The sequence below is a fragment of the Cygnus olor genome, chromosome 1 (genome assembly GCF_009769625.2).
Source record: "Cygnus olor isolate bCygOlo1 chromosome 1, bCygOlo1.pri.v2, whole genome shotgun sequence".
NCBI lineage: Eukaryota > Metazoa > Chordata > Aves > Anseriformes > Anatidae > Cygnus > Cygnus olor.
In genome coordinates, this window is record NC_049169.1 from 192,388,688 (window position 1) to 192,404,967 (window position 16,280).

At 41.9% G+C, this 16,280-nt stretch overlaps 1 protein-coding gene across 7 annotated transcripts in view; it reads right to left on the reverse strand.

Moving 5' to 3' along the window:
- The window catches only part of ELMOD1 (ELMO domain containing 1), a 42,592-nt gene that overhangs the window by 22,840 nt on the left and 3,472 nt on the right, over positions 1-16,280 (reverse strand). For 5 of the 7 annotated variants that reach the window (XM_040544113.1, XM_040544114.1, XM_040544117.1 and 2 more), the window contains one exon: positions 3,186-3,280. In XM_040544113.1, coding sequence (XP_040400047.1) covers positions 3,186-3,202 — 17 coding nt within the window. In that variant the 5' untranslated portion in view covers positions 3,203-3,280. Of the gene's footprint in view, positions 1-3,185; positions 3,281-13,614; positions 13,637-16,280 lie in introns of those variants that run through there. The other 2 variants (XM_040544116.1, XM_040544118.1) reach the window with 2 other exon arrangements.

Below are 16,280 nucleotides of genomic sequence, written 5' to 3' on the forward strand. Positions count from 1 at the left end.
CAGTGGTGCCCGGTGACAGGACAAGAGGCAATGGGCACAGAGGGAAATGCAGGAATTACATTTAAACGTAATATTGTTTATTTTGAATTGTAAGGTTCATAAAACAATGGAATAGGTTACTCAGAGGCTGTGGATTCTCCATCCTTGGAGGTACTCAAAACTTGACTGGATGCAACCCTGGGTAACCTGCTGTAAGTGACCAATTTGAGCACAGGAGTTGAACTTGACGGTTTGTCTTCCAGCCTCACTAGCCACAGAACTATGCAACAGTTAAAGAATAAACAGAACATCCTAAATAGTAATAATAGTTTTGGGGAAAACAAACAAAAAGGACCCCAACAATTCACTGACGTTAAATGCAAAACAGACTATGTAAAAAGAGAGACAGGAGATTTTAACCTAGTTATGAAAAGCACATCCATCATCTATCAGGAATAGTAGTCATAGCAAAATCAACACTGAAACTGCACTGATTCCTTACTTTCTATATTCACATCTGCACTGTTTTGCTTAGAAGACAAACTCCCGTAGCAGGAAGCCCTGATGCAACATATGCAGACTTGCCCTTTGGTAGCAGCAGCAAAGATAGTGTGCCTTGTGTACAAACACCTAACTCAGAGGTGAGTGGCAAGCCTATCTGCTGATGAGACTGTAGAACTTCTCTTCCTAGAACCTGGATTTAAAAGCCACTGCTGAAAGTCCTCCTTGGGTCTCCAGGTGACTATCTACTGCCAGAAGCTGCTGCAAGTAAGCTACTGTCACTGTTCTGAGAGAGCAGTGCAGATTGTCTTCACTTTACAGATGAAAGCTCCTCTTTTCACCTATTTACTGGCATTTTCTATGCTGCAGTCAACAAGATGACTTGCAGTTTGTGTAGACTTAAAAGAACTCATTGGTTTTAAACACAGATAATCTATCCGCACAGCGTGGTGTGGAATTGTGCAAGTATATCTGAGCTAGTTCGCATGCTGGAAGTTGCTGTGGCATCAACCCAGCTTTCTGCCATTTCACTGTTCCTTTTCTGTTCTACCTTTAAAATAGAGGAAATGGCTCTATAGTAAGTTGAAAATAAAAGAAAGTTTCATGCCACAGAATCTGAACTTACACAGCATTATTCTGTCAGAACATCTTACCCTTTCTTTCAGTCCCAGGTTACACGTAGTCCTTCAGAACTAACAGTGGGACAGTTTGTTTCACCTGCACAGTCTCTACTCCTCTAAGATTCAACTCCCCACAATTTCTGAAGCTCCTCTCTTGCTTATCATCCCTGATTTTTTACCCTGTCCTATTGTTTTAGGGTATCATATTGGTATCTAAACTTACAGGAACACCATCCAAGCAGGGAAATGGGTAAGATGGGAATTTCATGAACTATAGACGGCATCAGTGTCATCTAGTCCAATTTCTGTTCCACCTTGTGCACCAAAGGAAAGCTCTTTGCTGCAGAGCAGTCCTCATCAGCAGACGCTGCATTCAGCGTGGCATTTGATCTTGACAATTTATGACAATTTTAAGCAAGTTCCTGGGCTGCTACTATTGGTAATGGACAAACACCAGGGTACACAATATATGTTAACTTTTTCATTTTCCAGCTGATTTCCAAGCTGGAAGGCTAAATATCTTCGTCTTGCACACAAATTTGGATCTGCAGGGACTGCTGTAACTGCTATCACAAACCTGCAACCACAACAACCACGTGCAACAGAGCTTACTGTTGCCAGTAAGCACTCTTCTTGGAGGATGACCATAGCTTATTCATAAAAGCTAAGGACAGTAAGAAATAAGTAAGAAATTTGAGAAATACTTGTATCAGTCCTACATCAAAGAATAAATCTGAAATAAGAAAAATCCAGATTCTTGTAAGTAAACAGAATAGAGGCTTCATATTTCATGGTTTTTCCTGTTTGAGGAGCTGTGTTCTACCACATGCTCCCCCTCACCTCACCTTCTTCTCCACATTCAGAACACTGGACTTTATTATAGAAAATCCTATACTGTACCATTTAGATAAGTTGCTTTTCTCTACCATTCCTCTCAGCACCACCAAGACTTATCCTCAAAGCCTTTAGGATTAATTTTAGAAATATCATGAAAAGAAGTAGGAGTTGGTTTCTTCAGGAGTACCACAGGAACCTAAATACCAAAACCAGCATGAGTTCTGCATGGGAGCTGCAGGGACCAATCCTCTCACCACCCTGATAAGGTCAGGAGGAAACACACTAATGCTTAGCCTAATAGCTCATTAATTCTTAGCTGTTTTTTGAGAGTGTTAGCAAATAAGTAATTGCTTTACACTTTTCACCTGTGCATGTTCTGCTTAGAGTCTTTTTGCAGCTGGCTCAAAGATTCCTGAAGAAACCAATCCAAGCACCCCACAGAAATGCCTGGAGCAAGGCTGGCATGGCAATAGTCATTACAGATGATCAGCCTAGAGGTAATGATGCTGATACCCATAGCATAAAATATTCTTTACTATAAACAGTCTAAAAAGAGAGAAAAATAGTGACAGATGCTCTATACAGAAGCATATGTTTCAGTCCTCTTGAAAAGGTTTCTCCCAAGCAGACAGAATATGATTGCTTTGGCTTATACACAAGTTAAGCTCTTGAAAAGTATTAATTTATACGAGTGCTCAACTCTCTCCGTTGACTACAGAACAAAGATGACATGAGCTTTCACAGTGGAAGTTAGCGTTTGCACGCAAGTCATACAAAGTAGCAAGTACCCATTAGGCATTTCTCTTAAAATGGAGCACAATCAGCTTCAAAAATATTTGTATTTCTTCAGCAAGCATCTCCCCTTCTCTGCTTTCACAAGCAGCACTCCAAAAATCCAGATAGCCAAGAACAGGGAGGGGGAAAAAATCCTAACATTTTTCAAGCACCGTTCTGCGTCACTGTTTTTCCTGTTTTCTCCTGACACATTGAGCACTAGAGATCCACTACTGATATGGTGCAATCCAAACCCATATGACACTTCCCACATTCTTTGTTTCTATAAAGAACTGAAAAGGAAAAGCTTAAAATTAAACAGCTTTAGCGAAATCTAGGTGAACAGAAAGCAATCTGGTATAAATTAGTTATCAGTTGTATGGAAAGTGTAAAGAGCTAAAACACTTGACTCACAGCAGCAGGGAAGTAATTATAATCATTTAATACTTTAAAAAACCCATGCAGAACAGTTACCTCAGGAAGTGTTTCATGATGGCGGTTTTGCTTGTGTTACAGGAGCCGTAATGAATTGATCACTGATAGCCTCTTCTTTGCAGGCGATACCAGTGCTGTAGAAATAGAATTGAGATGCATTTACTAACAGAGGAAAAGAAGTGGTACTTATGTTTTCTACACTGCTCTTGAAACATCTTTCCCACATATTTCCATAGGTATTTAAGAAGTCTTATGTCAATAAAAATAAAAATAATAATTTAACACTCTTCAGCCTATGCACATATTTTGACCAGACTATCCATGTCTCTTTTCTGGCAAGTCAAATATTTGAATAAGAGCACAAAGTAAGAAAATTTAGATTTTTCTTCAAGCTTTTTCAAACACTTGTGTACGTCAAACACGCGAGGCTTACAGCAGCTTCCAAGTGGCAGTTTCAAGAGACACTCAGCTCTCCCAGCTGTTTGGAAGCCCTCTGCTCTCCAGAATTTGCAACAGCACTTGGAGGCATTGGGTAAAAGTAACTTGTAAGTGAAGAGCTACTGTTGGGTCCCGATTTAATTCGTAGAATCATCTAGTTTGGAAAAGACCTTCAAGATCAAGTCCAACCATCAACCTGACCTACCGAACCCTATAATTCAATATAAGGGATGTCAGGTGATCAGCTTCCCTGGTGTCAAGTTTTATGAAGAAGTGATACATATGATGTCTTAAAATAGATCTATTTGACCAGGCTGACCATTCATTCAGAGATCTGGTGTCCTACAGTTAATTTTCGTTACGATTACAACTTTGAGTGGAGAAGAACAAGAAGCGTTCAGGTCAAAAAATAAAAATGCCGACCAACTTTTACGTGTAACCCTGCCCATGCTCCACAGCCTCTCCCCCATCACCTCTTTACTGTAGGTTTCCCAAATGGAGCATTCACATATGAGCAATATTTAAGAGATTCAAACTTCTTAGAATACTGTTTTTCATATCCTGCAAGAGTCAACACAACTTCCTTGTTCTCTGCCAGAAAACAGCATTGTGCCACACTGTTGGGATAGCTTAATCTAAGATTTAAAGGGAACAAGATAACACAAGTTCTGCACCAGTACAAACCACATACACAGGCTTGAAAGCTGTGCTGTTAAGAAATTATTTAAGAGCTCATTCTTCATTAGCACTGCATGCAGCCTGCTGAAGAGTACCAGAAGGCCTTCAAAATCTGGCCTCTTTTGTCATATAATGGGAAGCTGTAAGTCCAGAGAACCTCAAATTATTTTTTTCCAAGATCCATCAGCACTGAGGAGATAAAAATATTTTCACCCTATCCCGTTCTTATTTTCCTTCCAATATGTAACTTGCAAGTTTTACATTATGCTGTTGCGTGTTGACAGGAACAGAAGCAGCATTTAAGTTGAGAAAAATACAGCTATCTTGTTGGATTACATCACATACCGTTTACTAAAAATATATAATCCCTGAACTGTAAAAGCTTCATTCATTTATATTGTTTTTGACTGGCTGAATCATGTTGCTGTCCCCTGAATACAGCTGTAATTGGTGTTGGCTGCAGTGACACCTTCTTGCAAGGGCAGAAAGAGAGGCTAACATCAAACCCTGATTCGTTAATGAACAGGGTAAGGCAGGCTCCTAATGCTTCCCTCTACAGCTTTTGATAGGCCTTTGATGACAGCAAGCACAGGCGGCATGGGAGACAGGCAAAAACTGGAGGGGATGTAACCTGCTCCCCTTCTCCAGTCTAATAATTTGCTATTTAAAAGATAGCCTGTGAAAGACTCTCACAGCCGAGCCTCAGCTTTTTAGCATCAACTCGAACAAAGGCAGCTTCACCGTGATGTTTGACCCACGAGGGCAGCAGGGTAAGGAACATGCCAGAAGTGCCAGGAGCTGTCAAATCAACCCCTCCTAAAAGGGTGCGCTGGCCTCAGCCTCAGAGGTCAGTTCCTTCTTGATTCTGATCAAGGTCCTCGCTGAAAATACATTAGGAGTAAAAAAAAGCAGCAAAGGGAAGAGAAGTCACACTTGCCTGCACTCCAGGATTGTCTCATCAAAGCATGGCTTGGTAGGAGCTGCAAAGCATCCTCTCTCCAAGGAGAATTATCAACTAGAGCCAACTGTAAGTTAGTACAGTGATAGAAATCAATGCCAGATCAGAGGGCAGGAGTTTCCAGTCATTTTCAAATGCGTAGGACTTGAGGTCAGCATTTCCCACTTCTGCATGCCTCCGTAAGTGATCCGATGGTAGAATTCAGCAAAGATTGTGTGTGTGTAGGAAATGTTTATGCTAAGAAAATTATTGCCACAATTCACAGCTGAGTAAGTTCAATTATTCATAAGCCTGTAGAGCCACAACACCTAGTTTCTACAAACGGCTTTTCCTCACAAAATGTAATAATTTAAGTTGGGAAGGAAAAAAAGAAACAAAACTCCAAACAAAATAAATGAGTACTCTAATTTACTTCTAAAGTTGTTACAGCATCTGAGTGAGCAAGAAAAGCAGCTATAGCTTTGGACTACATTTATACCACTTTAGAGCAGTTTGTCCCAAAAGGAGAAGCATCTGTGGTCTGGGAGAGAGAACCGATTCTTATGCAATTTACCCTTAACTGCAAAGTTCACAACACTTGCAGATTTGGGGAGACCCAAAGATCAGTTTCTCAAGACTCAAACTCCTGCAGAACTACCCCTTTTTGCAAGGAAGTACCAGATTCACAGCCGAATGCAAAGAGCCAGCAGGCCCCCAGTGGGGAGCAGCACGTTGGTCACAGCAGCCACCCATCGCTCCAGAAGCCTATGACAACACTTTCACATGGTGTCACTCAAACCATGAGCTTGCATTTGCTTTTCCCCCCCTACAACACCTAAGTACCCCATTGACTGTAAACGAAGTGGTTTCAACCGGTTTATCTTAAACCACACAGGAGTTTACTCTCCTAGAGCTAGCTGCAATTTTTCCTTGCTGAGAGGCAGTACCATTACATAGAACAGCGAAACTGTTTCAAGTTCTTTATCAAAATATAAATTCCTTAAACAAGTATTAACTATTTGGACTCACGAGGCTGTTTATGGCCTTCTAAGTAGTAGAGCAAAACAAGCAACCCTCTGAAAGGTTATCAGTTGCTGTAGGCTCAAAGAAGTCAAGAGAAAGACTTAAAAGTCACATCTTTCTCTGGAGCTGATGGCTTACTTTTTCTACCTCCAAGAAAGCTGCAGATGCAGTTGAGGAAAAGATGTCTTATTTAACGTAAATCACCGTATTCACAGAGTAAAATATAATAAAAGGTAGTTATCTTCACAGTATTTATTTTGCAAGCTAATGACTCACCTGGCATATTGCAAACATTTTTAGAAGGCTTATATCCTAATTATAAAGAAGGAATAGCTGTGCTGAGGAGACAAATCATCAGAACTATTAAGATGAGCAGGCTGAACACAGAACTTTGTTAATGTGGATGATTAGATTACAGTTTAGATGAACTTTCTTCCTCAAACAAAAAAAAAAGACATGTTTGAAGTAGAAGGCAATAATTGTACAGTCATCTTAAGTTCAGGAGAAAAAAAAAGAGACCTTATTTTTAGGTTTAGTTGTTGCAGTTTTAAAAGGAGGTTCTTCTAAACTGAATACCAGCAACCATCACGACATTGACTTCAGATGGCAACTTCTGTTTCCAGTAGCATTCCAGGCTGCCACCTTCCCCTCATGGACCTCAGAAGCCTACACATTTGTAAGGAGTAAGTCTTATGTCATCAAAAGTGTTTTCCTGTTGTATATTTTTTGGAGATGGAAGTGTTAATGCTTCTCTATCCTGAACACCAACATGCAATAGGTTGAATTAGAAAGAGGACAAGTATCTATGTTACAAAGCGTCCTAGGGATAGGGACAGCAAGCTGGTCAAGAGCCAGCAATACGCAAAGTAAGCCAACAGCACCCTGGGCTGCTGCTGGGCAGGAAAGAAGCCAGAGGAGCTGGGCTTGTTCAGTTCGTAGTAGAGATGGAGAGAAGCTGGAGGAGCTGCCCTTGTTTGGTCTGTAGTAGAGATGGCTTTGGGGGACCTAAAAGCAGCTCCCGGTGACTGCTATGTCAGAGGAGACACAGACTGACTCTTCACAGCTGCACAGGGCAGGAGGGCGAGAGATAACGTGCATAAACTGAAAGAGGAGGTTCAGCCTGGATAGAAAGGTAGAACACACACAAGAACAATCAGGAAGAGTCACAGGCTGCCCAGGAAGATTGTACAGTCTCTATCCTTAGTGGTTTTCATGCTGGACAAAGCCCTGAGCAGCATGGGCTGACCTCAGAGCTGAGCCCGCTGTGAGCACAAGGTTGGGTCCTGACCTCTTGAGCTCCCTTCCAGCCTTTGATTTTCTGCTTCTCCCCAGTCATTCTTATGGGGAGATCTCAGATGTCACGAGTTATGTCTGTTGCATATAGTACTTGGACAGAGTAACATCAGGGTGCCCAAGGTCTTGCTATTTTATTGGTTTAAGAGCTATCAACTTCTCACTAGAAATCATATATAATTGGCAGCACATCCCAACTTGCATTGAAACCTGAAGGTGAAATAAAATTCACTTTAAAAAGTTATTTAGCAACCCAGTAAAAACATAGGATCTTTGATAGCCTTAACTGCAGTGTACTTGTTTATGTGTCTTTAAACGTAACAGCACATACAGCATGTAGACCTCTACAACTTAGAAGACATCCTTGGAAACTGCTCTGTTGCCGAAATGGCTCTTGGGAACAGGTCACCTCAAACTTAAGTTTTATGGAATTCAACTTTGTGTTGACTCGAAGTGGCTTTGCCCTATGTTAACAGACGCAGCCGCTGGCAGGACCCACCTCAAAGACAAAGAGCTGATACCTGTTGTGTGAGTTCAGTTTCCCAGCTCAGTACAGAAGGGAGTTTTCATTTCCATGTTCTCAAGACAAGGCTGTATTCAACTTCAAGTAGAAAGAAGCCTTGGAACAAAATGTCACACTTGATTGATGAAGCTAATGAGCAAGGCTTGACTTCAGTCACACTGTCACAGGTAATAAGATTTTCTCTCCTAATCTCCATCACACATTGACATTTTGTGTTTCTGTATTTCACTAGGAGAGTGAAGGAAAGGCTAGACATGAAGACAAACTTCACCGAATTTTAGTCCTGTCTAAAAGATTCTTTGACTACGAGTGCATACAATGCTTAACCAATACTAAGAAAGAGCCCTGAGTAAAAGGTTAAAATTACAGCAGGGTTGGGGAGGCAGGGGAGAACATGAAGTCTCCCACCAAACAGCAGATCTTTTAAAGTCTCTAGTTGTACAGTCTTGCCAACACTTCACATCAGTCCATTACTGCCTCTTTAAAGTGGTAAATAGCCTCAGAGATGTGTGATAGAAACAAGCAAGCTTTGAGAGGGTCTCACAGTACCTGTAAGGGTAACAGAGAGAGAGCAACTGCCTCCAGAATTGAGCAAACTCACTTGCCAAACCTCATATTGCAAGTTACCTCTAACAGCATCCAGTTACATCTACACACTACGGTAGATTCTCAACAGGTAACAATTACCTGGCAACTACTAAGCAGGCTTTTTGCCACAGATAACATCAAACCAAAGCTCAACATCACAGAAGTCTCTCACCAATTCATTATTGATCTCTGCCATTGAAAACAAAAAGACTATTATTCCATACCCTACTATTTAAAGACAAAGAGTCCTAGAAACTCGGTAACAGAAGCACACAAACATACTTTTATTCTGTATTCAGAACTATGGCATTAATTACTTTTACTAATTTCTATTAGCTCTGCTGTATTACAGTGTTCAATGATGTTGAGGAAAAATATATTAAGTTGCTCCAGGTCAGCAGTGAAGAATTCATTGGACACATTCTATTTCTAATGTGAAATAGAAGTCAGAGAGGAAGCTTTCTGCATCCCAGATTACGGTAAACTTCCAGAAATGCAGCCAGATGTTTACATATTGTAATTCATTTAAAGTGTCATCTCTGTCTTCAGTGTTTCCATCCTTAACAAGCTTTTTTCCCCCTTCAAGTATTTTATCCAGAAGAGGACTGAGTAGATAACATCAGCTAAAAAAATAAGTCTCATGCTTGAAAATTGAAAACAGCCTTCAATCTATGGCAAAACATTTATTTTTGCTTCATGCATTATAAAAATGCATCATTTCTAGCCGTTTCTCATGAACTTTCACTTGACCCCTGACGAGTTCACCCAGGAGAACAGCAGCAGCATCTGGGTGGCTCAGGTCTGCCTACATGGCTTTCAGTGCAGTGTTTCTGGCCTACTTGCTCTGTTTCCATACATACTCTACAACAGCTTGTACCGTGAGGAAGTCTGTTCTAAATAAAACATTACACTTTGTAGCAACATTCCTTCAAGCTTAGAATAAATCCTACAAGACTAGATGCATAAAATCAAGAAGCAGCAGCCTGGTTAGCTCCCAGACTCATTAGTGCAGAAGCTCCATGGAAGAAAGAAAAGCAAAAACACCACCAAAAATACCCCAACATGTACAAAGTGACTACTTTCAGTGAGTAAATGACACCCTTTTGCATTCCCTTCATGGTTTCCACCTCACTGCCCAGATTAGCAGGGGGTATAGGTAAAGGGGAAAGATGAAGTATGGACTTGCTACCAAAACTAACTGAAGTCCAGGTTTGCTTTAGAGCTCCACCAATTCCCAATACACAGTAGCTTATGTGGAAGAAACATCCTATCAATGGGTCACAGACAGATCCGCAACATCAAAAGAATTGCACCAGCGATGCCTACTGTTTTCTCCTACCTTTCCAACATCTGTTATATCTACTTGGACTAGGTAGAATAAATCCAGCCATCATCCAGCCAATACAACCTCACAGCAAGCATCAGCCTGAAAGCATGTAGGACCATGGACTTTCATATTTATTTGGTTAGCTGGCAAAGAGACAAAACAAGGACAGCAGAGGTGTCAGGGCAAAGGCCAGACAACGCTTTCAGGCTATAGGAACACAAAACAATTTATTTACCCTGGAACTTGGTGAGGGTCAGACAAGTCATATTGATCTAACAGAAAATTGTTCTAAGTGGTACCCAGTTCTCCTGTCACTGCATTCAGATTACTTTGACATGCCAATGACAACTTTTCCATGGAGCTGTCCAAGTAAAGCATGCAAGAGTTTATGCATGTCCTCCTATGATTTTATAGGCCCACTGTTCCCTAAAACAGGGCTCAAGAATAACCACTTCCCCTTAAACAAGTCAGTAGATAATGCCATGAAGTACCATATTTGTGAAGCAGCGAGCATCTTATGGCAAGGGTTATGCTCCAACTGTTAGCTGCCCGAGGTCATGCAATCTGCAGATGGACCACAATAAATGAGCAGCATACTTAATCTGTAGTCAAGATGACTAAAGAACCCACTGCACTTTTTTTCTCCTCCAAATTTCATAGCCTACTATTTTATCTCCTGGGTGCCACTCAGTGAGATGTTCTGCATCCCAGGGGGGTAGGAAACCAGGACAGTTCCAAGTACATGACCTTGCTAGATGCTCCAGGTCTTCTGAGCTGCAAGCACATGAGTTTTTGCAAGGTAGATTGCTCTGGTTTTTACTAATGTCTGGGGTGAGGAGAAGTGGAATAAAGAATTTATTTGCCCACAGAAACCAGAAAGTTTTGTTAAGTTACTGCTCTAAATACTGCAAACTCCATGCTTTGGCTGCAGCCAAAAGCCCTTCTTTAGGGAAAAGAAACAACAACAACAAACCACAGCAACCCTTCTGGGGGAGGGGAACACAAAAAAACAAAAACCAAACAGTAACAAGGTCAAAACTCACTTTAGGGGCATCTTCCCAAGTCTATCATTCAGACAGGCCTACATACCAGCAGTTACCAGTCGACACTTCAGCTTGCAAGATTGATGACCCTTGTTAATGGAAACTAAAATTTGGTAATATACTTCTGAACACTAGAACCAACTGTATTTAGACTCATTTCACCCTCTGGAGCTTAAGCTAAACCCAGGCAGCATCAAAATCAAACTCCACTTCTGTCAGATGTGGAAAAAAGCTTGGATGGAGTTCGGTGACAAGTACATTCACAGCAAGGAGCAAAACAGTAGCAAAGACACCCCACTAACATTACTAAGAAAAAAGTGAAGAAAATCTGCAAGAGGTGAAGACAAAAAGAATAGTTTGAAGGCTAATAGTTATACCAGCTGGTAAGCAAGATGGATGAAACACTTTCATACAGGGCTCAAAAAGCATTCTTCTGTGGTAATTGTGGAAGATGTCCTTCCTCAAGAAGTAGGAAGATGGTCAGCAGCGAGGAGAGAGTGAGATTCCATGGGGCCCTCCTTCCTCTGCCTCCTCCTGCTCTGTTCTGACAGGCTTTGCTTTATTTTAGGTGCTTATTCTCAGGTAGAAAAGGATCCCGGTAAAGATTAGATGGCAGAAGAATGAAAAATGGGGAGAAGACAGTGTGGGAAGAAAAAGAAGAAACATGAAGACCATTGGAAACTGGTCCTGAAACACTATTACCAAGGGGGAAGAACAAAGCAGAGCCAGTAAGAATGCAAACTAGGACAGGATGATTGACACCAGTGCCATAATGCACTCATTCTTAACACAATCCGACACCGAGAGCCTTCTTCCTTCAACATCTCTTTCTACTTAGAATAATAGCAGGGCGCAAACATTTTATAGTTCTACCCTTTACTACAAAAGCAAAGCAACAGTTGAAAATACTTTTTAAAGAAACAAAACAAAACGAATTTCCAAAACATTTGCAGCAGACACACAATAATAATTCAGTACTGTGAACTGGAAACATACCTGAGATGGTAGCCCATACGATATAGCACAATGCGCATACCCAAATATCCTCCAGGTTTTTGACAACTGAGTGATGACCACAATTCCATTTCTCATGCTTCAAAACTACTCCCAAATTGCTTGGTTTGTGTATGTTGTTAACTGGACATGCATGAGAACAAGACAACTCCTTGCTCATGTTGTGCCACTCAACTTGCCCCTCAGAATCTCAAACTATTCCTACAATATGATAAACGAGAGGGAGGGGAAGGAAAGATCACTCTAGCTAAAACAGTCTATAGTATCAAAAGTTTCTGTTGAAACATTTTCTCTCCCAAAGGGAAACTTAAATCTAGTAGTTCTCAGGCATCTTATTCACATATAGGAGCCTAAAGACTACAAAGATCAGTGCTGTGTAAGGACACCAATCCCTGGCTCAAGGCATTTGTACCGTAGGTGGTCAGGATAAGCAAGGTTCAAAGAAGAACATGACTACCTCAAATTCTTGGAGACTTCATACTGGTGCCCCTCCAAATAGCTTGGGTAGACTGTATGGCCTCTTCTTAATTTGCACCCAGGGTGTGTGCCTCACTCCTCTCCCTTCCTTTGCTCCTCTCCCTTCCGCAAATGGTACAGCGAGAACTCCTCTTTTCCTCCTTCAGTCCATCTGTTCTCCTCAGGCTGCCTTAATACTGACAGCGTGAAGGCCTAGCAAGCCCAAATTTAGCAAACCCCACATCGATCTTCATGTTTCGCAGAGGCACAACCTGTTTGATGGCACGCATCCAAGCCAATGTTGATATGGATGTGGCTTTGTGAAGGCAAAGTGGGAAAGGGAATAAAAGACTTGCTCTTATAACTGCCTGCCAGAGCTGTGAAAAAGGACTACAATTTCCATGACCACAAGATTTCATTGTACTAAGGTGCCTATTCCTGTCACCTACCTGTCCACCAGATTGTGCAACTATCATCAGTACAGCAAACAAATTGTTGCTACACCATGGACAAGTCTCAATACCTGAAGCATTCTGGAAAAAAAAAATGTTTTTTTGATATGTATATAATACTTCTAAAATATCAGTGGCAAAACCTCTGTTAGTAATCAGTACAATCTGGAAATGGCCACAGGAGCCCATGCTCAATAGGCTGATCCCATTAGCATCACAGTTTTGGGGCCCTAGGAAACTTATCAGTTCACTTTTGGCAGACTCAGACACAGGCACACAGTGTGGCAGATGGAATACACCAAGGAATAACACCTCTGCTTGTGAAATTGATACCCAGTTGTACACAGACTGTTTCTGTAAAGAATGCTTATTTAGGACTTTCTTCCTTAGGCACCTCCAGAAGATACCAGTTAACCGTGAGTGGATTAGCAGCATGGCACAAAGAGATGTGGAGACAGGTTCTTGTATGACTGATTTTCTTGGGTTTGGTCCTACCACAGTCTCTCTGCCTCAGCATCCTTCTCCAGGAAGGAAGATACATACTTACCACACAAGCTACAGCTATATCATACCAACGGAAGGGGCTCTGCCAAGGAAAAAATTGGTGCCAAGCATTTGAAACTGGAACTACATAGCAAGGAAGGCGGGGGAAGAAGGTGTTTGTTTTTTTTTTTTTTTTTTTAAAAAAAAAAGCACCTGATGCAGATGCTGGACAAGCTCCAACTCAGTCCCTGGGACTGGCTGCCCAGTGGCAGGCAGGATGCAGTAGGAATACTCCCAAACAGGTTTTCTCATTTATTTTCAGCTGCTCCTAGGCTAGTCTACAATGTGAGCTGAAGAACAAAAAGCAGGGACAACTGGGACATTTGCTTCAAAAAAACCCTGTGAGCTCAAACGTTAGTGTACACATGCCTGTTAAGACTAAAAATGCCTGTGAAGTAATTCTGGGTGCAGTGACATCAGAGGGGGGATGCTCACAGGTGCGCAGTTACCTATGGCCACAGTACTCACGACTGTACCTCCCAGATCTGCTTTCACAAGTCACAATAGCACCTGCTCAATCTGTAAATTATTTTCAATTCCAGTCTCTTCACCTCCTGTATTTCTCCCACTCTCCAGGCTCCCCTGCACATCTGTGACTGCAGCTGGCCAAAACGTAAAGGGGCACTCAGTCCAGGAATCTGCAGACAGATTAGTACATGAAAACACCAAGCTCAGCCACTTGGTTACAGGCAGGTACTAGCTTCCAGCACTTATCCTGGATATATCTTCTTGAAGGGCCTCTCAGCTGGAACAAAAAGCTGAGAAGCGCTTGCTCACATCTTGTTGGAAGCAGGGGACAGAGCACTCCAGGATGATCTGCTAGAAGCATTTTAAGCTTACAAAGCTGGTGTGGGGCTCTTAATTGGTTTTGTGCTGAAGTGGATGAGAACTGCTCACTCAATTACAGCTGAGAGGTACTTTCAGGAAACCAACATACTTAGTGGATTCTCAGTAATTGAACAGGGATGCTCCTGGAGCAGGACTCCTGGTTTCGTTTCATCGGAAGAGTTCAGTTCCCTCCTAGTGAGACTGCTCTGAGACCTGAACCAGCTCGTGGCAACTGGAGAAGGTCTCCAGAGGATGCAACAAACACTCGAGCTGGCTGTGAGCCAGCTTGCTGGTGTTAACATACCTATAATTTGTTTCAAGGCAAGCAGGTTAGCTTACCGCTCAGATGCTTGACTTCACTGTGAGAAGGAATGCTCGCACAGTCCCACACGCAGTCGAGATGTGACTCAGGAAGCTGCTCCCGCAGCCCCTGCCGTCATGCTTCTCTTTCCACAGCCTGGCAGGAACAAGCAGCTTTTCCAGCTCGAGCTCAGGCGCTACCATGCGTCTCCCAGCTCAGACTTGGCACATGGCGCGGTGCAGCACAACTCAGCACTCGAGCTCACGGTACATGGATGCTAAGCCTGAACCACAGCCTCGGTGCTGTGCTGCTGTGACCAGTCCCTGCATCTGTTCACATTAGTTTCATTTTTCATTCTATTTTTCCTCAATTTATCCCCCTTTCCTGATTGGGTTTTCATAGTCCGGCTTCCTTTCAGATATTCCAGCAAACTGAACCCTCTTTAAAGGGCTGAATCCTCTTCTTGCCTCCTTCCCAAAGCCTGAATTCAAGAAGAGTAACATATTTCATGCAGTCTTTTGGCCTGCATCACAGAGCAGAAGATTTCAAAGGAATGTCAAGTAAAACAAGCCTTCCAATCAAGAGAGACAAGCAGATGTTCATTTAAAAAAAAAAAAAGCTTCAGGAGCCAGAGGACATTAAATCCAACAAGATTTGATCTCCAGGCAACCCCAGCTTGTTCTCCTTGCAATTTTCTGCTAACACTTCAAATGACCCCCTGGGAAAAATAAAGCAGGCCTGGCTCTGTTTACCCCTCATGCCCTATCTGTACAACTAAACAGAATTTTTGCTAACATTGGTTACAGCTGATCACAGCTTAACTGTAAGTACAAATTCTCCGGACAGCATTAAAATACAAGAAGCTTTAAATACAAGCAGCGGCTTGGAGCCACACATACATACATCAGCATTTGTGCAACAGCATTTCCTCTGCTTCCATCCCTGTAGAGCTACACTCCTGCAAGCAATAGCAAGAGTCCTTTGTGCAGGGGAGAAGACATAAAATAATGCAACACAGCCCTGAAGTTTTCCAGCATAAGTATAGCTTAGCTCAAGGGACTGTAATGCCAGGGCAAGAGCAACAGAAAGATCTGTGATCAGAGAAGAAATTATTGGGTTCACATGAGTCTGTGCAGTCAATGCAATGCTGTCCCATAGCTAATAAAACTCTGTCTCAAGAGCTGAGCAGGCAAAGGATTTGTGGGCGCTTGAGTTATGCGCTTAGCACTAGCAGGTTTTCATAGCAGAACGTGATTTACTGTGCATCGGTGAACCAGCAGGAGAGTTAACAAGTGTGTTGTTTGCTCATTTCCCATTGTTTAGTGCTTTCCTGGAAGTATTTTCTGCTGGCTTTCTGTAAACAGTGATACACACAGTATCTGATGCTGTCACATGATTTCACTCCTGAAAAGTCATAGGCTTCCTGTCTTTGAGCATCTATTAGGCTCGCTGATAATCTATTGTTGCAAGAATGTGGTTTGCATTTGTTTCAGCTCAAAGACTGCTGGAAATACACAAGTTATGAGCACCGAACAAGTCAGAAGATATTTCTAGATGTAACTCCACCTGTTCCATTTAGAAATGCAATGGTATATGTGTGTATATATATATATATATATATATATATATATATAAAAAAGGCAGGCTCTCCTAAATACCAATAAGTCTCTCTTGAATTTGCATCCTGCTA